We start from the raw sequence: 23,762 nt of genomic DNA on the forward strand, positions 1-23,762 counted from the left end.
TATTGCGAGGATCGGAATGAAGCTGATTGGTATTCATGTAAATCTGTCAAATGGAAAGCCGATCGGGACTGATTGTTTCGGCTCTGAAGATTGGGCTGATCTTGGGAATATTCTGACATCTATGAAATTTGTTGAAATCTCGGTACATCCTGTAAGTAAACTGATCAAACGCAACTCCTGTATCTTAAAACTTATGATGACTGATCGCATCGTAAAATTGCTGATCTCTGGGCCCCTTGAGTTCAACAACTGTGCTACTCACCAACTTCTAGAAAGATTGGAACTCTGTCGGAGATATCTTTATAAAGACGATCTGGACTTACAGACGTTGAGACTTGTCTCTCATGATATTCTTAATCTCGTAAATTTGTCTGAATGCTATGAAGTAATGGAATACTGGGAAACAATCGATTTTAAGAAGTGGGTGATAAAATCTATGAAAACTTCAATTCATGGATTTTCTGAACAGATAAAATTTAGAAAGGTATACTCAGCAGTTAAGATAAAGGAAGTAAAGTTAGCGTTCGAAAATCATTGGAAAAGAACTTTGGCTAATAAACCAAACGATTATCCCCGTCCCAAGATGATTGAATGCTACCCCGACCATCCCTATTTATCTTATGCTAAGAAGAATCCGTCGGTTTTAATTCGCAAGTCACGAGAGGTTGTCACTGAGGCCCACCATAGTGCACAAAGAGTTGGTGAAGTCGTTACTAATCCAGCTAAACCATTTAAAGTTAGCATAGTTGACGAGCCTGACCTAACCGCACAAATCACCGTTGTTAATGCAACTCGAGAAGGAAAATTAGATATTCACAAAAAAGTTGCTTCTATAATTCACTCAGAAAGAAAAATGTTCAACGGCAAGATTAAGGAACAGAAAAATAACTGCGAAGTCAGTCTTGGAGGTACCAAAACTCCTACATTCACTCGAGTTGGTGTTCCCCAGAACTTGACGACCAAACTTTACTCTTCAATCGAAAACTTTATCATTGCCAAATTGAACAAAAATAAAATTAGGTCCTCCGCCAATTTCCTCCAAACGATTTCAGATTTAAGAGATTTTTGCGTGGGAACGACTGGAACATTCTTAGAATCCGTCAGAAACCATGTTGCTAAAAGTGTCCTCGATATCATGCCCGACTACGACCCCCACAGAGAGATTCTCATTGCCAGACTTATGATCGACATTGCTCTCAGGGTCACAGCTTTTCACAACGCTGTTGACCAGCTCAAGAAGTGTTGCAATATGTCGTCCGTTAAAAATAGTGATGCCGTTGAGATGATTACGTTTTCTGTAAAGAATTTTTTCAAGAAACTTGCAGTTGTTTGCTGCACTGATAAATTAGTTGTTTCTTCGTAGTCTCAACTTAATTCTTTCAGTTTATTGGTCATGATCGTGTGATTTCATGCAGACGATGGGTAACGTTTCAACATGCTATAGTGAATTATGAATAATGTTATCCAGTATAATTTCTGGTTTCTTGATAAAATTCAATTTTTAATATTTTGTTATTTATGTTTTAATTTTGTCTTTGCCTTATGCTGAGTTATACTTTAGTTCACTTTTACACTTTTGCTCACATCACTCACAGTCAGCCGCTCTGACATGGTTAACCACCTTCCTTGTGTTGTTGGTTAATCATATGAGCGGAATATAAATACCTCATTTCATTTCATATGTTTGAGTTCTTAATTTTAATGTCTAGCCAAAAATTGTGTTGTGTTTTACTTGTCACCTTACAATTTCACTTAATTTTTCTAATATGGAGACAATCCAAATGTAACCTGGCTCCAACATGGACTGGAACAGATTCCCTAAGATTAGGGCGGTGGTTCGCATCACGCATGGATCTGGATAACCCGGGTACAGACTGCAGGTTCTTTACAAATACACAGTATGTAAACTATACACAGTATCAAACTATTGATTACGATTCAAATGTGGTCTCTCGGATATAATTAGTAAGGGAATTTGCGCTTCCATTTGTGTTCGTCGTCTGCTCCGAATGGGTCCTACTCTGCTTGTAGAAGGGGGATGATCAACTGGAGGACTAGGCTGTAATACATCAGCAGGCTTGATTCAGTGTCGAGGGGTTACTGTTATTATGAAGTCACATGATCTGGTAACCATCATGTCATAAGTTGTTCACGAACAGGCGTTCGCGAACAGGGGTCGGGCTATCTGGATACTGCCTAATATGTATTAGTATACAAATATAAACAGAGTTTTAAGCCGAATAGCAACCAAATCAAAGTTGTTTACGGGTCAACAACTGAATCACATGTTCAGATGGAACTTAACCACAGCACATGAGCGGTTAATTTTTATAAACTGCAAAGAACATATAATTTTAAAATGCCATCTATTTTGAGACTGTCTCGTCCAATAGACGATCATTTAATTTTGAAAACGTCACATAACAACATCATTAACCGAATAATGCCCACCAAAATAAGTTAATCAAGAAAATATACAGAAAGTATCAAATCCCAGCTCTTCTTTGTTCTTATCTTAGCTATCTTATCTCCCCAGGTAATAGTTCCTTGTGACGATGGAGTCCACGCTAAGGTCCTGTTCAGTTACCTGACCAAGTTGAAGGTTGTGACAGTTAGCATCTCTCTTATGATCACCACTGCCAGTCCCTGGAGAGACAAGTTCTCTGTTGGAACGTGAGTTTCAGTTTCTTGTATTTTTTCTGATATATGGGGGATTTATTTGAGCAAATTGTTAATGCCCACAGTTCTAAAAATGTTAATGGACCTAATATTACCTCGTGTTTTATCTTATCTGTATGAGTTTACTATCCTCTAACCCTCCCACCCAAACCCAGGGACTACATGTCGAGCAAGGAGCTGCTGTGCGCGCTCTGGTCGGAGGACTACGGAGATGAGTGTCCCAACCCTGATACACCTTCCATTCTCAACAAGAATAGTCTCCCTTCTAAAACTAAAATACCGAACTCTTTAGGTGAGAGCTAGCTTCGAACCAACACCGGATAGGACTAGATTAGAACCGGAATATAATATAGTATCCGAACTTTTATTCACACCGACCATCTTAATATTGAATCACATAGTATTAGTTAAATACCCGAACAAATCTTCAAAAAAGTTTCCATAATTCTGCACATAACAAGAGTTTCTTTAAAATTACCTATTTCCTCCGTTTAAGGTCGCCCATTCCTGTGGGCACAGAGATTAGCAGGTATAACGGGCTGGTCGAGTGATGCTAAGCTGGATGTTGCTACGAGCAGGGAGACAGTGCCTCACTTTCTGGAGGCCATCAAACAGCGCTGCCTCGCCCGGCTCGCCCTTAAGTACCAGCTGAGGTAAGTGGTATTTTTCATTAAAATTGCCAATTTAATTTCTGGTTGAATGCCCTATCAATAGTGTTCTTTGTTAGAATATTGATTGTGTTTACGCCTGGCGTAGTTTAGAACGGTGAGAGTGGCATCACCACCCCCGCTACCACCCCCTAGATCCAGATCCAGAACGCCGCCACCTCCCCCGCCCGAGGTATTTTTCGGAGGAGGACAGAAGGAGGGTACAGAGGGGTGAATGGGGGCTCCAGGGTGCCGAAAGGAGGATCGGACCCTGGATGCGTTGGGATGTAGTTGAGAGAGGTGGGACGACCCTGGCTCTAGAGGATAGGTGGAAGGGCTTCACTGATGATGTTTTGAAAAGGATGGAGGAGGCCAGGACCACGGAGGATGCTAGGGAAATCTGGAGGATAGTAGAAAAAGAAGCAGAGGACATTAAGGATGTGTTTATTCAGAGGGTGTTCATGGGTTTGGAGGAGCTTAGGGATGCTGGCAAGCTGGAGACAAATAGGAAGGCTGGGAGTTTCCAAACGCTAAAGGGGGGTTTCAAGTACTTGATCAAAGGGATGCTGGAGGATGTGGTGCGAGGTGTTAGGTTTCAGAAGGGGCTAGATAGGATTAGTATGGATGGTCTATTAGGATGCTTGGGACTTGTAAGGAGGCTGGTGGACTTAAGGAAGAGGCGGGAGCTGGAGTAATCAGACCTTAAGTGCCTCTTGTTTTAGACAGAGTGCCATCATCTTTTTAAGTGCCTCTTGTTTTAGACAGAGTGCCATCATCTTTTTAAGTGCCTCTTGTTTTAGACAGAGTGCCATCATCTTTTTAAGTGCCTCTTGTTTTAGACAGAGTGCCATCATCTTTTTAAGTGCCTCTTGTTTTAGACAGAGTGCCGTCTACTGCAGAAAACAGAAAAGAATTTCTATAATTTTATTTATTCATTTTAATAAGGAGACAGACAATTGTATAAAGATAGGATGTTTTATTTCATTGGTATTGATGTTTATAATTTTTGTTAAATTTTTATTTGATATTTATTATTGATTATATTGGGGATTTGGTCGATTCGATCTAAGCCTCATTTGTAGGCACGGATCCAATCGATCAAATTGGCCCGGGGAGTATGGTGTAGTTTAGTAGATCCACAGTGTTGCTAGGCTTTAATTTTATATTTTATATTTAATTCGCCGGTTTTTTGCCACTTCTTAAGTTTAATATTATCTCGGGGGATCATGTTTTTTGTCCGTTTTTTTCCGTTTGGCAGCTATATTTTCAAAACGGACAAAAAATAAAGCGGACAAAAACGGACAAAAAACGGACAAAAAATGTTAGAAATAGAAATAACATTTACTCATTTAGATGCTTCTTTTCTACACCGATTAGACTCATGCTTATCAGTTATCAGTATTTGTAACATTCCTTCGATAAATCACTGTCATGATTGAGGTTCGTGTTATATTAATTATTGGTTGAAGTACAATCCTTTATTCCAACTGCAAGTCATGAAATGGAGGCAGATATGTACACCTTTGATTAACATTGCTGATTGTTAATGATATTCTCCGAAATTCTTTACTGTAATGGACCGTTGACATTTTGCTTGAGCCTTATTGGTCATTTTAGACCCCGTTCCTCCCCTTATTGAGCTTAGTTTGATTTATTTATTAGCTAGACCGTTACCTCAACTAATGTCGCCCGGGTGATGTATTGGTAACATCGCCTCTTAAGCAGAAGACCCGGGTTCAAATCCGATCGGATGCAAGTCGGCCACTTACCAAGCTGTGATTTGGCACAGCTTCGGCTGGCATATTTCAAAACTGGTTCCACTTGGAGGAAATTTCAGAAATGCTTTTATCAATCCAATTTTGGAAATGTTAGAATGTTTGAACTTTATACTTTGAAAATCTGCAATATTGGAGACATCAATCTACTCTATCATGCAAAAATAGCTCATTCTATCATATTCATCGACACTAAAACAATCCTCAAAAGTGTGCTCTACTTCATAACGTCTCTAGATTAGGCCTTTGCTTGAACTAAACTCAAATTGTGTGTGTTAGTATATGAGATTTCATTTTTACAGACTGATATAAAGCCCAATCAAGGAGAAAGAGCTAACATGGGGAAAATGTGGTTCACTCCGTAACAAAAAAGTGTCAAAAAGTTATCTATTCTCTTAACTACACGCCTATTGCATTCCATATTTTCTGAAGTATCTCAGTGACCTTACACTAAGATTTTCCAACATTTTCGATTGATAACATTATAATTTAAGAGGAGATATGATGAGCCAAACTTTGGTCACTCTGTAACGCTGTGTTACGGAGTGACAAATTCAAGGGACATTGTCACTCCGTAACGAATTTTTTTATTGACTTTTCAGTAGGAACTGTTTTGGATTTATGTGTTGATCATTTTAGTTATCCTTTAATTTAAAGTTCAATTTAAATGTCTGAGAATATGGGATCGGATCACATTATCATGTATTTACCTAGGCGCTAGCTTTAATTAGGTGCACTCTATGATACGACCAACCTTGTAATTATGTAATCACCTAATTACGCTCTACTTGGAGCATGGTGCCTGGGGCTATTGAGATATGAGCCGAAACACAAGGAAAGATCACGTAACTTTGGATAAGTTGCAGCATGACCTGATCACATCTTTACGCTATTTCAAGTGCACTATTAACTATAGTACACCATCTTAGTATATATCAAACACACACATTGAAGTCTATTAACTATATAATGGGCTATTAACTATAGCCTGTACTATTAACTATAGTACACCATCTTAGTTGCTAAATCAGTTGCTAATTTCTGATTTACCTTACGACATGGTTTTGACGGGGAAAGGGAGGGCTCGTATATGTATATTTTTTGTTCTCCAGAAAAGTTGTTACATAACTCGATATTTTTCATAAATAAAGTGATTTTCATCCCTTTTTATGTTATTAAAAAATGTGTAGACTATTCTTTGTACCTAATTGAGGATTAAAAGTTTGAGAAAGGACCATGGTCATTAACCGGGCTACCCATTTCTGCAGATAGCCTGTTACAAATTGTGGAAAAAATTTAAATAAAAAGTTACAATTTTTGTCCGTTTTTGTCCGTTTGGCAGCTATATTTTCAAAACGGACAAAAATTAACGGACAAAAACGGACAAAAAATAACATGATCCCCCCCCCCCCCCCCCCTATCTCATGCATCTATTTTATATTCGAACCTTTACCTTCTTATCTATAGTTCTTCGGCCTTTTTTTGTATCTATTAGATTTTACGAGCCCTTTTTTAAGAGATAAGGTTTTTGGGAGATAGGGCACTTCTGAAATTGTCACCGAGTATTAGTCGAGATTTGGTGATCTTCTCGATTTATTAGTTTTCTATCGTTACGAGAGCGTTTTATTTAGTACAATACACTAGTCTTGTTTAAATACAGACTCTGTCAGCCTTCCACCTTTCTTGTTTATAAACAGACTGAGCCATCACACCGGGAATCGCAGCTCACCGGAGTTCATTGTCAGTGCTTCGTACAGCCACTACCGTCGCGAGTTACAGAATTCTCATCTCCTCGTTTACCGGGAGTTTAATATTAAGATCGTATCTTCTTTAAGACAGGTACACCCGTAGCTTGTTTCAGACAGTTACGTTTATTTGTTAACTCCTCGTTTATCGGGAGCAACCAGTACGTTTTAGATCTTGTTTGATACAGGTCCATTTTAGCTCTTAGTGTTATTTCCTTGTTCATCGGGAGTTGTCACTAATTTATCAGCGCATTATATCTCGTTTCAAACAGATATATCGTTCCTTACTCCTCGTTTATCGGGAGCCGCGTACATAGATTGTTTAGAAATAGTTTGTTTGCAACAGTTACTGTCGCCCTAGCCTTCGACCAGGGAGCGCACCGTAAAGACCAGTCAATCCGGTTGCCGTGTTATAGCAGTTTCTTATTTTACACCACGCCATTGCCAGATGAATTTGTATAAATTGTCAAAATGGAGTACGCTTGAATTTGACAAAAGTCCATACTTTTGATTATACATCGTGCAACACAAATTAGTCCATGAACAATGTTATATGATAATTTGCTCCTTATCTTAACCCATTTTCCGGGTAATGCCTAATTTTCATTTTAAAATATTAACACTGTTAAAGACTTACAACTTGGCAGCTTAAACTACAATTTAACTGCAATTTAATATTCAATCTAAAAAAGGTTTTTATATTAAATTTAACCCCACTCTTGACCCCTGACCTTTAACTGGTAGTCAATTTAACCCAAAATGATCAGAAATTAGGAACTATTGCAGCACTGACAACGCATTTTTAAATAAGAATATAATGAAAATGGTCGAATTATTTTGGCAACTATCGGTTTACAACATTAATATTAAGTGAAACTTATGCTCGATACCTAACTATTAGTATTAGGTAATCTAAATTTTATCTTAATTGCTAAATCCTGATAATGCCCCGCGTATCCTTAATCTCAATATATCTTCCTGGTAAAAGGCACCGATTTCATAATGCTAGGATACCGTTATCGGGGTCTCTGTATGATTACCGTATTGCTAATTTAGTGAATATGAATAAACTCTTTGTGCTTGATACATCGGTTATCTTAGAAGCTTGAGTTTCCATTTTTCAGGACATGTGTATATCAAAATATTCATTCAAAACAAATGAACACCAATATTGATGTATTCCTCGAACCAACGATAATAGCACGTCGTACTAGAGAGAATTATTACAATCATAGCGCACTCAGTGACTGAGTAATAAGCCCCAACAGTCAACGTATGTGTATTGACTTTTGCCCCCACCTCCTCCCTTTTGTTGACATTTCTACCAGACATAACAGAGTTTGGGAGAAGCACGCACAACTCTCCTGAAAAACACAGGCAGTTATTTGGCGAGATATTTGCTAATATACATATATATATATATATATATATATATATATATACTATATAAATAGTATCTGCTAATCAGCGGCTATTCTCTCTAAATGACCGTTTATTTTGTTGACTTGGTTCCTAAATACTTCCAAGTCTCGACTCTTGCAGATGATTACCAATTCTTGGCAATAGAACAATACTGTTACTCCTGATTAAGACTGCAATTTGGTAATTGTGCCAGGTGCTGTTCGGCTAAAACGGTGGTTTAGTCGGCGGCATCTCATCATTTGTGATTAATAATGAGAGCCTTGATTTAAACTTTAATATGAGCACCAATCACTGCTCACTCTACCGTCCTTCCGAGCACCTCTTCCATTGAATAGAGGTGAAAACAGTTCCGTACAAATTAATCCTCTACCTACTTCGTTAGTTCGTTAAACTTAATTAAGATAACGATAAAGGCTAAAGAGCACTAATTATCGCAGCAACATTGATAAGATTAAAGTTTAAATTTGTTATTTTTTTACCGGTGAGACTTTTATTAACTCAGTTATACTTAAGAAGTAAAAAGCAAAAGTTATGCGGTCTGTTATAGCAGTACCACTGGCGCTGTGAAAATATGCCTCAAACCGAACCGTTTGGTCGTGAACTGAATATTTGAAAAAATATATAGCCTTTCATTCATCAATAATTCCCCAAATAAAAAATTCACTCAATGTAAAGATGTAAGACTGAGAAGAACAAACTACTAGTTTACCTCTAAAAACTGAACTGAAACATACTCTAGTTTATTAAATATATCCTAAGAACAGAGCTTCTCGAAATCATATTGTGACAATTAATTCAATAATCATGTCTTTAAACCAATTTTAAACATATTCACTGTACATTTTAACTGAAATCATATCATCAAGAAGTTTTATCTCAGAAACCTCACGACGAACCAGACTGTTAAAGAAGGGTCGATCTCCCAACCGACTCTATTAACAGAGATTGGATCCTGGAAGGAGGTTCAGTTGGACTCCCTCTCTGGCTCCTACCCTGAGCGTACACTCAAACATATTTCTGACAAGGATACCCTGTATGAGGTACGTATTAGAATTTTTGATCGATATTTCATTGTTTGAGACGGGGGGGATGCAACGTCAATTAATGTCAATTAATGTCAATTAATGTCAATTAATGTCAATTAATGTCAATGTCAGTTTTGCAAAATTTTGGAATACTGACATTAATTGACACGATATTTTTCGACCAGAGATTATGTAGTTCTACCATATTTTTAGCACTTTAGAACGTTTATATCATCAATTTATTCACTACTATCACATATGGAAATGTGAAATGTGAAAAAATTCAGATCATTAAACAATAAAACTAAAATAATACGGTTTTCCGAAATTTAATTTTCTTAAATGGGCGTGGCCATCCAAGGGCGTGGTTCTCAACATCATCAGAACTTAAAACCCACATTAAACGAAATGCCTTCATGACATTTATATTTGAATAACGAATCTTAAAGAGCTAACATTACTCCTTCATACTAAAAAAGCCGATTCTAGATATTTTACCTGTATAAGAAACCAATAAAATATGGGCGTGGCCGGTGGGGATCGAAGATGGAAGAGTTGGAAGCTGAAATTTTTTTTGTGGTCTTTGAACCTAAGGATCAACAGATAAGAACATACTCATAATTATTCAAGGACATTTTGTTTTTTTGGACCGGTCTAACTTACATAGACGTGAATATCTTGAATATTTATCGAATAATGATAATCTCAAATTTCAAGACAACTTAATGTTAATGTCAATTAATGTCAATTAATGTCAATTAATGTCAATGTCAGTTTGGGGTTTTTATGGAATACTGACATTAATTGACGTTGCATCCCCCCCCCTTTGAGACTGCAGAATAATTTTTAACTCGGCGGTATTACCAAAGTTTTCCGCAGCTAGCTTGATCTTTAATCCAAGTTAACTGTCAAACCACTAATCACCAAATAACCTCAGCTGGTGGTAAAAAGAGGTAAAACCTCCTGCAAGAGTCTCCTGACCCTCTCCCTGGATTACCCTGTCACCCCTCCCTTCACCCTACTCCAAGTGGAGTCTCCAGCTGGTACAGCTACCTCCCACAACGACAACAATGTCCGGGCTATAGAGGAAGAGCTGAATGTGCACATAGACGAGCTCTACGAGAAGGGAGTAGAGTACGTGCTCACTAAGGTGGTCTGTAAACTGTGCATGTGTTTGGATGTGTATGTCGAGGGAATGGGATTGGAGCCCCAGATTAAGTTTTTTATCAACAAGTTCAAGGGTCCTGATAATGTGCTGCCGTATGTTTTTAACAGTGATAAGCAGTATTTTCAACATCGGTAGGGTCTCGTTTGGAGAAGATATTGACAAACATTTTATAAATTATTAATATTTAACAAGAATTTGACGGCAAATCCATGATATTGAATTTGATACCCTAACGTGAACAGTTGTAATCCTTATCAGGTTGCAAATATTCTATTTGAGTATTTTACTTTGAGTGCTGGCCCTAATTCGGAACTCATATCTTTATACATGTATATTGTATAATTACAATGTATTAATTATTGATATCTTTTTATCGCACATCAATTCTTATGTCCCAATTTGTTCAGCCCTTATTCTTAGAAATAGTTTTCTCACAGAAATTAAGCATATATTACAAAAATTGAAACATGAATTCAATTGATCAGTAAATAATTGACATCGTCGTGTTTACGCTCAGCGAATTTATTTCTTTCATCAAATAACCAATTCAATGGAATCAATTATGACAATTGCACAAAAACACAAAATATGTTTGCTGCGTTTTAACTTTTATGTTTCCCACATGGTTAATTGTTCTAAAAATGTAAAAAAGTATATAATGTAAAATTCGAGACCTCCTAATTTTTCAATACTATTACTGTCATGTTAAACCTTGCCTTAATGCTCTAATTCATTTTCAATGATTGTCTGTATCATTTACCGGAGTTGATACTGTCCACAGCCACAGAACCGGCCGCACTTGAACCATCCAAAATAAAACTAATCCCAAATTCATTGTCACTTGTATTATTAATTTCAGTGTCTGATAAATTCTCAATCTCAAGAGTAGCAGTGTCCTGACTGCTTCTTCCGTCCGGGGTTTCTGGGCTTAGACTGGTCACGTGGTCATCACGATGGCTTGGAGAGGTTGATATCTCAGGATTACTCGAGGAGAGTGAGGTAATTACAGGACTGTTACTGATGCTGGTGTGGCTTCTCATGGACATTCCAGATATAGATCCAACTATGGCTGAAATTGTAGGATGTTGGTTATCGAGCTGTTCAACTTCAAGTGTAAAGTCATCTTTTACATGCTAATGCTGTACTGGCTGTTTATTAAATTTTTTCCCAATCAAAATCAATTAAAACATTAAAATATTGGATAAACATAGTTACTAGTGTATTAGTAGCATATAAAAGAAAGTGAACGTTGTCTAACACTTGTAGTTGGCTGAGAGCCCGGTATCAAGAAGAGCTGTAATTGAGGACATTGAGTACGCTCTATTGTGCTCACTGTACACTCTCTTTGCTCGTCTTTTCTGTCTGTGAGCTGAAACACGTGTTGTCAAGACAACGCTATTAAAAGTGGTCAAATTTACCCTTTCCTTAAAATCATCCTTCCATTTCCACCTATACTTTATTTAAAGTAACTCTCGTCAGTATAACTTTGAGCGGCCTGTGCAGTCTGCACTTACTGTCGCTGTTGATGACCCCAGGCAAGTAGGTGTCCTTGAGTTGTTCAAAGTTGGCCTCAGGGTGGCTGATAAAGTCCCTGTCGTTAGGAGATAAGGGGAAGAGGCCGTGGTAGACACGTTCCAGTAGCTTGGTAGCTAAGAATACGAGGATTAGGAGGAGTACAATACCAGATAGTATAGTCCTGCCATCTTCCAGTCCTGGGTGTGGTACAAGTTAATAAATATCAGAGTATGTTACATTGTTACATAACTGTAATTATTTTTATATTTTAATGAGCATACGATTTTTTTGTCATCCAATGAGGTGTTCATGTTTTCTTGCCTCATCAATTTAAAAAACAGGTTGAGCATGCAATTTACTTTTAGCCTATTATTAACCTAAAAACCGTGCTTGCGATTTAAGAAGCATATGGTCATGGAGGGAGTGTTTAAAGCAAGCATGTTTGGGCAATTCGGTTATCTGTCGATGATCACATAACACACACGGTTAGGCCATACTTAAAGGACGTACTTAAAGATCGTGACGTATTTAAAGATCGTGACCCAACATAATACTACGTCACGTCGTTACGTATTCCGGCCCCATAATTACTTGGACACGGAGTACAGTAGTACACTCAGTACATGACAGGAAATAATATTTTCCACGTCATCACGGAACACACCGTACAGCATTCATGCATATAATTGTAAATAAAATATCGCTGCTCTGTACTTAAACCAGTATATTAAAATGGTAAACATTTAGTGTGATCTTGTTGTCATACGTTGTATGACCCGCCGCGCACGAGTGCGCGGCTCCCCCTGTATCGTCGAAACTCTATGACTATAGTGAAGCGACAGTGGGGGTCACCACGTGATACAATGATCTTGCATATGAACAATATGACGATAAGATAAAATTATAATATCGTCCTATTAAATTTGATTTCCAGCCACAATAATTATTCAAATACGAAGATAAGAATAAATAATTATAAATCCTTTTTGTTGTTGAATCTGACCTAATTGGCTCACGTCGCGTCGCGTGGATGGGAGAGTCCAACACGTCGGAGGGGTAAATGATAAAACACGAACAGAACACTATTTAAAGTTCGCTGGAAAAACCAGAGGGAACTCATTTTCTGTTCGCCCAGGTTTAGAGAGGGTCAATGGTCATTGGCACTGGAGATTTCGGGACCAGGACCTGTTAGGATCATGAGTCCTGGAGAGCACGAATAAGGCCTGGAATAGTTTCTGTTGTAGATATCTGTAGGTTTGAGTAAGGCTTTACTCGGTAGGGTTAGGCAACCACACTATATGTAGGAGTACCATGTTCGACGGTGCTGGTAGATTTCAGTAGGGGCCTAGATTTGTAGGAGTACACTCATTTGGCGGTATAGGTCTGGTTATTTAGGAGCGGATTTATTTATTAGAGATTGTTCCATGTTCTGTATTATATAAATATAATGTCACATCAGCTTAATTGCCGTTATCAATCTCGATTTCGTTGTTCATGTTCTTAACCTTAATTAGATATAATTATAAATCAATCTACGGACCTGAAAGGGCAAACGCCCACTGCTTACAAAAGCACCTAAAGATTACGACTTCATCCTGACAGTAAAACTTGATTTCTGTAAATTAAATGTTAATCACAATTCACAAGTTATATTATCAATTTTTTGTCATTCCATACGTTTAATATCAATATTAACAAGAACCTTGATTTGTCTCAAATTACGTTTATATCGCCAGTTGCCCATAATCAGTTTACTGTAAAGATGAAGTTCTAGTCTAGTTCAAGTTTTCCTTCATACTTATAGTCCTGCTAGTGCTACGGTATCTGCTGTTAAATCTCACCTAGTACTCAAGTTTTGGAATACTGTACGAGATTATATTATTATTAGGTTCAAACCTAATATGCAACCCTTTGTTATATACTCGTTTTAGCAGTTTTAGTACTAGACATTAAACAGTATTTTACCGTAGTATTTTAGGGCATTTATTAGTGTACGACATTTAGTACAGCAGGGTAGTGCAGAGAGTTTTAGGGAAACAGAAAGTTTATTTTAACATCTCTGTTTTGGTTATCAAAGAGTTCAGTTTAACAACTCTGTTTTGGCTATAGGAGGATAGTTAAAGATATTGTTAAGCCTAAGGGCAGAGAGTTTTAGGGAAACAGAAAGTTTATTTTAACATCTCTGTTTTGGTTATCAGAGAGTTCAATTTTACACCTCTGTTTTGGCTATAGGAAGGATAGTTTGGGATTTGTTTAGGGATTGCTAAAACGAGTGGGAGATTGTTTATACTATCTAAGGATATTTAAGAGTGGGCCTGTTGGATGGCAGGACACTTTTTGGTTTGAATACAGCAGATGTTTACAGCTAATGTTTACAGTTAAAGAACTAGGCTATTCGAATTATTGACATAGTATTTGAGGAACACTGAGATATTGTAATTACAATTCTTAACGGTTTATTCGAATTGAAGTATTTTCCCTTGTCACCTTGCTGAACAAAATATAAAGGAAAAGAGCCTTTTATCAACTGGAGCCTGATTAATCAATTGGTAAATACCCTCGAAGTGAACTGAGCATAGATGACTAGTGGCAGTGACAAGGAAGAAAAGGTTGCAGCAGCGGCTGAAGCGAAAGAAGAGTTGGAGAAAATCAAAGCTGAACGAGAGAAAATCAGAACCGCACTGGAAGAGCTCAAAGTGCAGGAGAAAGAGATTAAAAAAGAGGTGTTCGAAGTGGGCGATTCGGATTTGGAGGATAACGAGAGCGAAAATGATCATGACGGATCAGGGAAAATTTTGAATTCAAAATTATCCCGAGCAGCTAAATTGAAGAGGTTTGAAAAAGGAGAAGATTTTTCCATGTTTTGTGAGAGATTTCTCTCATACGTGAGAATAACCAGATTGAAGAGTCCATTACTGAATGAGCATTTGCTCCAAAGTGTGGACGATAAAACCTATTCGGTATTGAGGGCAGTCAAGCTGAGTGATAGGGAGAAAAAAGATCCTGAGCTTTTTTGTGCGCTCTACAAGCGAGCCATCTATGGCAACGAAGCTACAGCACTTAAAAACGAACTGCTTAACTGTCGTCAGCGGCAGGGAGAAGATATAGGTGAGTACGTTTTTCGACTGAGGGCGAAGTCGAATGTAGCTTACTTGGATGTAACAGTGGCGGAAGACAATTGTCTTTTGGCTCTTTTACGAGGAGTAAGGAGCAAAAATATGATGCAGCAGCTCAATGTAGCCAGCTTCGTTTCATTTGAGGAAGCAGTGAAATTGGCAGAGAAAATAGAAGGCGTTGAGAAGATGATGAATGAGAACGATAGAGGAATTCCCGTTTCTTCGATTATGAAACAAACGGCATTTTCCGACGAGCCAACCGTTCACGACCCCTCATTTTCGAGGCAAAATAGTCGGGAGGAGCAAAAAGAAGCTACTTATCAGAGACCTACGGGGGATGGCAGATCGAGATCTTGGTCCGGTGAAAATAGGGACAAATGGCAAGGAGATAACAGAAACTCGTCAAGACCCAGACCAGTGCACGATAGAGAGCGAGACGGGTGGCGGAGTTACAAGAACATAACGTGCTGGAATTGTAACAAGACCGGACATGTACGAGCTAACTGCTGGGCGAGAAGAAGATCCGGTGGAGAATTCAACCGACAGTACAATGGAAATACAGGTTCATTTAAAAGAGATCAATCTGATTCTCGTCGTTATGGCCAACCTGCATATCAGGGAAACTATAAAAGCTTTAATAATTATCGGGGCCAAAATTATGCACGTAATCAGGGGAATAGCAGAGGAGGAAACATGATGCAGCGGGGTAATTTTCACCAGACCGGCAACACGGGGTTTCCTGACAATTCTTTAAACTAGAAAGTGGTTGTACAGGCGTCCGGGTGGATCCATACAATTGTATGACAAATCAGGGCGTATTCAGAGGGGAATGCTCTAGAGTGCAACCACAGTGTCCCGATATAATAGTAAGAGGTAGTTGCCAGGACATTGCAGTCAATTTATTAGCAGATACCGGTGCAAGCGTTAGTTTAGTGAATATTCGGTTAATTGACCGTTTAAATATGACGCAACACATTAGACCTTCCCGAATAAGAGTTGCTGGCCTTTCTAATAAACTCATTCCCATGAGAGGGGAGATCGAGTTACAGGTCAAAATTGCTGGTACATCGGTCACGCACAAATTTGTGGCCTGTGATGTAATTTCGGAGGATATCTTAGCAGGAAACGACCTACTAAGGAAGCTTGAGGCACGCATATATCTCCCGGAAAAACTTTTAACAACTACTTACGGCCAGGAACAGTTCATCGATAGACCGATTAAGTTGGTAAATCGTTGTAAGGTCAAATGTAGCAAGTCCGTCACGGTACCTGCGAATTCAGTAGTGTATCTGACCGGGAAGATCAATCCCAGGGGAAGTAAGGGGTCTAACTATGAAGGTATTGTCTTCGGTAGTCGCAACTTGGTCGAATCGACAGGAGTTGCAGTGGAAAATGCAATTGCATTTTCTTGCAACAACAGAATACCATTGAGATGTATAAATCCCATGTCTATTGATGTTGTGATCAACAAGAACAGAGTTATTGGATTCATGGAACCCATGGAAGAAACTCCTAATATGGTGAGGGGAGTAAGAAAAGTAAGAAGGGGAGAAGCTTATTCAGCTGCGATCAATATACCCAGGTTGGAGGATGCAGTGCCGGAAGAGATCTATAGAGAGAACGGTAGATGGCGAGATATGGAAAGTCTATATAAACAACTCAGGGTAGATGATATTGACATCACGCCACAGTTGAAGGCTGAGTTAAAGGACTTACTTGCTGAGTACAGTCATTGTTTCTCGAGAGACAAGTTTGATCTAGGAGTAGCAACATTTTATGAGGCTAATCTCCGGCTTAAAAGAGATTATGTTGCAAAGTGGGTCCCGAGTAGAGACATAAGTTACAAAATGAGGCCTCACATGGACAAGGAAATTGGGAATTTGGTCAAATCGGGTCAAATTGAGAGATGTCATTACAGTAATTGGAATTCTTGTGTATTCATGGTGGTTAAGCCGGGCCAAACAGATTCTTACAGAATGGTTCAAGACATGCGCCAGCTAAATGAGCAAACCCTACCTGACAATTTTGAGTTGCCTAGAATTAACACAATCATGGACAAAATGTCAGAGTGCGGGTTCTTAACCAGCTTTGACTTCACTAAAGGCTTCAATCAGATTAGGTTGAGGGAGGAGGATCGGCCCCTCACAGCATTTACCCACCATGACGGATCCAGGTACCAGTGGGCACGACTAGTCATGGGCCAGACCAGCTCATCAAGCCAATTCGCTAGGTGCATGTCCTACCTTTTCTCAAAAGTTCCTTTTAGTTCTTTGATTTGCTTTTTGGATGATATCCTTGTAAAATCCAATTGTCCAAAGGAACACCTGAGGAGGATTCGATTCATTTTGGCAAGATTGTCATGGGGCGGGATCAAGATCTCCACCAGTAAAACCCAATTGATGAGACAGGAAGTCAAGTTTCTGGGACATATGATCAGTAAAGAGGGACTGAGGATCGATCCAAAGAGGACAGAAGCAATCAAGCAGTTACAACCTCCAGATTCTGTCAAAAGGTTACAGAAATTTCTAGGTGCCCTGAATTATAATCGTGGATTCATTAAGGGATTCAGTTCCATTGCAGCACCTTTGTACAAATTGTTACAAAAGGGGGTCACTTTCAAATGGGACTCTGACTGTCAGTCTGCGTACAAGGACTTAATCCAAGCCATGTGCCAGGCCCCTACGTTAGCAATACCAGAGTACAACGATCCAAACCAGTCATATGAGGTCACAGTAGATTCCAGCAAGATAGGGCACGGTGCAATGCTGACGCAGTTAATTGATGGACAACGGAGAGTTATATCGTACTGGTCCAAGGCTGTGCCAGTGCATATGCAGAAGTTAGGAGCTAGTAGATTGGAATTCCTGGGATTGTATCAAGTATCTGACCAAAAATCCGCACAATCATTTGAGTATAGTAGGTTTGTGATGTTATTTGGCTCCAGTAGGGTTTATAGATCAAAAAAATTTGGGTGGAAATTAAATTTCTGTGTCTATGAAGTCTGTGGCCACGCCCTTTTATACGATCGTGGGAAAATCTTACATGTTCCTGAAATAAATTCATATTCTTATAATTAAAGCATATAGGGTATCCAAACCAATGTTTTTTGGCTCGAGAAATCGATTGGTGATGTCAATTTGACTCTCAGACCACTCCCTGATAAGATAACCACGCCCATATTCACAATCGAGCTTCAAAATTCCAAAAAATGTAAGTGATTTTCTTGGACAAATTGGGTGTCGAAACCAATGTTTTTTGGCTCGGGAAATCGATTGGTGATGTCTATTTGACTCTTAGACCACTCCCTGATAAAATAACCACGCCCATATTCACAATTGAGCTATAAAATTCCAAAAAATTTAAATGATCTTCTTGGACAAATTGGGTGTCGAAACCAATGTTTTTTGGCTCGGGAAATCGATTGGTGATGTCTATTTGACTCTCAGACCACCCATTAATAAGATAACCACGCCCAATTTGATAACTAAAATTGCCGTTAAAAGTGATTAATGTAAGATGCGAAATATATCAAAAAATCAGCAAAACGTGAGGTAAACTAACAATTAAATTAAAGTGATTTTTGTAATATTATATGCATATTGCATATCGATAAAATTGAACCCAAGCTGATAAGAAAATGTGCAGTGCACCTGTTTAATGCACTTGATACCTTAAATTTAAGGTCGTACTCGACCGTTTTTTGTTGCACACTGCCGTGATGGATTAAATTCTTTATCATGTGTGATCCATCACCCAGTGGATCAGGCTTACCAAAGACGATTGACCTTAAAATCAATGCCGGTAAAGTGTATAATCCAGCTAAGCACTGCGTGTTCTGTTTAGACGGAGGTCGGCCATTCAACCCTACGCTGAAACTCAGCTCATCTGAAAATGGCCGAGCAAAGGTTAAACAGGTAAATGAAGGTGTAGTACATAAATATTCTAATATTGTTACGAATTACGATGCTACTGATCAAATGCTATGACAAAGTAAACTAAATTGTGTTAATAACCTATATATTATATTAACTGAGGCCATCGTTAATTCAACTATAATATATTACAGGCTGCAGAAACCAGGGAAGATGAAACAATGCTAAAGAGAATAGAGCAAGCTCCAGAAACATTTTTGTACCATGCCAAGCAGTACAAATGCTACAAAGAGTACGTTCTGCAAAAAACTCTGGATAAGATTGCTGCCACTAAACGAGCCAGAGAGGAGGCTGTCGGGGTATGTATTCAATAGTTCAATGTTGTTAACATCGGCACAAACAAATCAATCTCCGTTTCAAATAGTTTTGTTAAATCCTAGCAAATAAATTGGTTTCTTTAGTTTAACCAATATTTTCTTATTTCTAGAGTTTAGAGGAACAAATAGAGGATAACGAAAGGCCGAACATGGGTAGAAATACTAGAAGCAAGACTACCTCGGACAGAAATACAGCTAGTAAGAAAAACTGTGATTTTAATAAATTATTGCTCGTCTTCAAAATACTAAAATAGAAAGAAATTCGCAAATCTGTCATTTGTCAAGTTCAGCTTTACAAACCAATTGTAATCAGTACCAAAATTATCTTTTATTTCAGGCTCAGAGCAACCAAATGCAATGGCTATTACTGAACAAATCAGATGTATCTGTTGCAACTCAACACAAATTATGATAAGCAGCAAAAGAATCCGTGACAAATATCGAGTTTGTGAGAAGAATAGGGCCCAGCTTATTCTTGCTGCAGTAAGGATGTTTCCTGATGACGATATTTCTGTTAGAATGGCTGATATCAATGATGAGGAAGCATTGTTAGCTCAGGATATCTATTATCATAAGCCGTGCCTTGAAAAACTGCTGTCTCGTTACTACCGAAATCAGACAGTCTGTACTCTTTGCTCTGAAACAGTGAATAAGCAATACCATCTTCTGAGCGTCGAGGAGGTGAAAAGCTTGCTTGACAAAAGTCGTGCAAACAGGGATATAGAGCTTGCTGCTAAACTTTTGGGAAAGTATAATGAAGAGAGGGGGTGTATCATTTCGTTCATATACGCTCATTCCCATTGCAAATTAAATTACTTGTCTTCAGATGACCCCTGTAAGATTGCCATTTATGAAATGCACGTGATCCCCTTGATAGAAGATCTTCTCTCAAAAGAATATGGCATCACGCTTTCCCAGATACGGGAATTCGTCTCAGAAAAAGTCCCAGGCGTTACATTTTACAACCACATGATTAAGAATTTTCTTCTAAGACGTTTTGCTGGACGAATATCATTTTGCCCTCCATATAGGAAAAACGAAGCTGAAGTCGTTTTTCCGTCCTCTATTGACCCTAAACTTATGGTAGCTAAACTGCAAGTTCTTAATGAGTTAAAGTCAGCAGGCAAGTTTCTTCGAGGCAAATTGAAAGAGATGTCCTTTGGGCTAGAGGACAGCTTCTGTGATGCTAACGATCTTAAGGCATCTGTAAGAAATACTCGGATGCCAGAATCTGTCATGGAATTTTTAGGAGCATTGCTAAATATCAGCAAAGCTGATTTTGTCCGATTCCAGAAACGGGTAGGCGATGAGGAACTGCCAGAATATAACGATGATGATGACGATGTGGAAGACGATAATACAAACAGACGTATCCCAAAGAAAATCCTTAAAGCCAACTCTTTGTTTCAGATTATGTTTTACATCGTTAACAACGGCAACAAGAAGTGTCCATTTCATGTTATGTTTGCTCACGCCATATATGAGATCTGTAAAAGTAGAGGTTTGATCACAATTGGCGAACACCTAGGTTTCTGTATCAGTTATCCGACCATGTTAAGAATGCGTGCATTACTTGGATTCTATGTCATGTGTTTGTGCAGACTAGGGAACGTACCACTGCCAAGTCACTTCAACACACATGATCCAATGATAGTTTCTCTCGATAACTTTGACCATCATGATGCATCATCTTCAACAGGAAAGAATGACACACATGACAGTGTCATGGTTTTATTCCAGAGAATTCCATTTGGCATGGGCCATTTATCCTTTACATCCAAAGGAAAAGTATCTCATTACACAGATTTTGTGGTACAAGGCCGAAGGTACATATCTAGTTTACCTTGCCAGCAACTCCAACCATTCTACTTTGGGAATAAAAGTCAACCACTTCCTGAGAGTTTCTCCTCCGAAAAGTTTGTTTACGAGCCTAATGAGAAGAAAGAAGATGCTTTGCAACTTGCCAGGAATCTGAACTTACCTGCACAGGCTAGTAGTAGTTTTTACTCTGTTAAAGTTCCGTCCTGGGCTGGATGCGAAAGTATAATCTCAACATCTGATGATATACCTTTAAGTAAAGTCGGCTTTGGTCCCACAGTTCCCTACCCAATAACAGATATCCAGACTGTCTACACATGTCTCAGAAATTGTGACAACATCGCTTCTCAGTTGCGTCAAAAAACTCTTCCAGTGGTATGCGACGAAGGAGTTTACCATTTGGTCACTAAAATTTACCTGCAGCAGCCAGAACTGTTCTCGAGGATATTTCCCATGCTTGGTGGATTCCACTTGACTAAAACTGCCTTGCACTGTGCTGGAAAATTTTTGAAAGGGTCTGGAGTCGAGGACATATTCATAGAATGTGGAATCTTTGGTCCAAAGACTGTAGATTCAGTAATGAATGGAAAGCATTACTATCGTTCTTTAGAGGGTCTCACAATTCTAAGCGACTCTATGACGAGAATGAAAATGACGGCTTTTTGGAAAGAGAATCCACCGCAAAACTACTCTGATGCTATAGTTAAGCTGGAACGATTTCAGCAAGCTCTTTGTGACAACAATAAGGCACTTTCTCAATCGGTCATGTCTGATCTCTTAGAATGTAATACTGTCAATAAGTTGAAACAGGATATTGATCGTTTTGAGAAAACCTGTTCGGAAAGCTCGTCACAATGCAAGTATTGGTTCAACTTTATGAAAATCATGAACCTCATAAGGAACTTCATACGATCAGAAAAATATGGAGACTTTTTGCTGAATATGAAGACCATCCAAGACCTTTTACCTGTGTTTCTTGGTTGTGACAGTCTCAACTATTTGAGATACGGTTCCTTTTACTTGGAGCTTCTTAAAAATGTCAAGCACACTCATCCAGAGTTATATGACTCCTTTTTGAAGAAGCATTTTGTAGTAAAAAGAACCTCGGGCTCATTTAACGCAGTGTCGCCAGATCTTGCTCTTGAACAAACAATACAACGTAGTTCAAAGAGTTCACACGGAATCATAGGGCAGACAAAGAAACAGGAATACGCTGCGGAATGGGCCCTCATTTACCACGAGGTTCTCTCTATAACCAACACCTTTAGGGAGATAACAAACTCGGATAAAGGAGGGAACACGGAGACTGCCAATGCATCTTCCCACCATCATTTAAGTCCTAGAAAGATTCAAGAGATCAATGCTCGCACTGACAGTATCACAAGTTTTGTAAGTAGTCAAGGAAATCCATTTTGCAAGGAGAATCACGACAAAGTTAAAAACCTTGTGACGCAAGTTTATGCTGAAGACAGTGTTGCCAAGATGCATTATGATTTCTTTGAGATTGTATCTGAGAAGTATGAGGAGTTCCAAAAATCAGTTTACAAAGAAAAGACAAGGTTATTGGCAGACAAGATCAGCAAGACAAATTTACTTCCTGTGGATCATGTAACAGCTGCTAAATCAGATGCCACTGAAAAGACTATCAAGAAAAACGAGCGAGCTTCAAGGCTGGCAATCAAAGTTCTTTCTATTGCAAAAAGTAAAGATGGAGATTTAGCAAGAGTTCTTAAGTATGATATTACAAACTATAGTACCCTCTTCGACGGTTCTTTGATGGTGAAACCAATCAAAAATAAAATGAGGGAGGAGCTTGAAAAGAAAGCATCCTTCAAAACTGACGATCTTATATGCAATCCTTCTAACGAAGAGGCTGTTGTGGTCGACTTTATGTCGTTCATCAGGGGACAAAGCTTGGATACAAGAGTTAAAGACCTGAAAGCACCGTCTTTATTTGGAATCCAGGATAACCCTTCAACCTGGACATTCGGGATGATGGTGGCAGAGGCATTTGCCAGAGTTTTCAAGAGGTTTCCCGATGTAGCACTTTTTCACATCGTTTTTGACAGCTACATGGAAAATTCTCTTAAAGGCGGTGAAAGAGCTACCAGGATTGCTGCCGCTGGCGGTATAATCCGCCTAGCAAGAATAAGAAGCGACACTAAAGTTCCCGAACAGATGCCTAAGTTTTGGGCATGCTCTGCAAACAAAGAAAAGTTCCAGAGCTTTGTAACGTCGCATGTTCTTGATTTGGCTCGTAAGGTCAACAAATCAATCATTTTTAGTGGTACAGTCGTGGAAAATGTCTCTAAACCAGCACTCCATCTTAATGAACTGGGTAATGTACAACAAACTGATCAGCTGAACCTCAAATACGAAGAAGCAGACCTCAGGATAATACCACATATTGGATGGGACATAACTATGTTTTCAAGGTCTCGTGTCACAGTGATATCAGAGGACACTGATGTACTGGTGCTGTTGTTACACTACTTTGAAAAATTTCATAGTCTTGGGTTACAGAACTTATTCTTGCAGCTTGGTAAAGGTGAGAAGCGAAGGATGTTGCCAGTGCACATAATGTTTGAAAGATTCGGAAAAGA

At 38.7% G+C, this 23,762-nt stretch overlaps 3 protein-coding genes across 4 annotated transcripts in view; 2 read left to right on the plus strand and 1 right to left on the minus strand.

Moving 5' to 3' along the window:
- The window catches only part of LOC134823041 (THO complex subunit 5 homolog), a 31,169-nt gene extending 19,969 nt beyond the window's left edge, over window positions 1-11,200 (plus strand). Inside the window, exons 9-13 of one of the 2 annotated variants that reach the window (XM_063834385.1) lie at window positions 2,537-2,673; window positions 2,835-2,971; window positions 3,176-3,332; window positions 9,149-9,308; window positions 10,231-11,200. In XM_063834385.1, coding sequence (XP_063690455.1) covers window positions 2,537-2,673; window positions 2,835-2,971; window positions 3,176-3,332; window positions 9,149-9,308; window positions 10,231-10,596 — 957 coding nt within the window. In that variant the 3' untranslated portion in view covers window positions 10,597-11,200. Of the gene's footprint in view, window positions 1-2,536; window positions 2,674-2,834; window positions 2,972-3,175; window positions 3,333-3,482; window positions 4,263-9,148; window positions 9,309-10,230 lie in introns of those variants that run through there. The other variant, XM_063834386.1, reaches the window with a different exon arrangement.
- LOC134823045 (alpha-L-rhamnosidase-like) overlaps window positions 1-23,762 on the plus strand; it is a 90,746-nt gene that overhangs the window by 60,155 nt on the left and 6,829 nt on the right. The gene's annotated exons all lie outside the window — the stretch shown is intronic.
- The window catches only part of LOC134823038 (CSC1-like protein 1), a 29,579-nt gene continuing 16,731 nt past the window's right edge, over window positions 10,915-23,762 (minus strand). Inside the window, exons 20-22 of the mRNA XM_063834377.1 lie at window positions 11,976-12,173; window positions 11,720-11,830; window positions 10,915-11,530 (exon numbers count right to left, since the gene is read on the minus strand). Of these exons, the coding sequence (XP_063690447.1) occupies window positions 11,214-11,530; window positions 11,720-11,830; window positions 11,976-12,173 (626 nt within the window). The 3' untranslated portion in view covers window positions 10,915-11,213. The remainder of the gene's footprint in view (window positions 11,531-11,719; window positions 11,831-11,975; window positions 12,174-23,762) is intronic.

This window comes from Bolinopsis microptera, chromosome 11 (assembly GCF_026151205.1).
Source record: "Bolinopsis microptera isolate Bmic1 chromosome 11, MBARI_Bmic_1.0, whole genome shotgun sequence".
Lineage (NCBI taxonomy): Eukaryota > Metazoa > Ctenophora > Tentaculata > Lobata > Bolinopsidae > Bolinopsis > Bolinopsis microptera.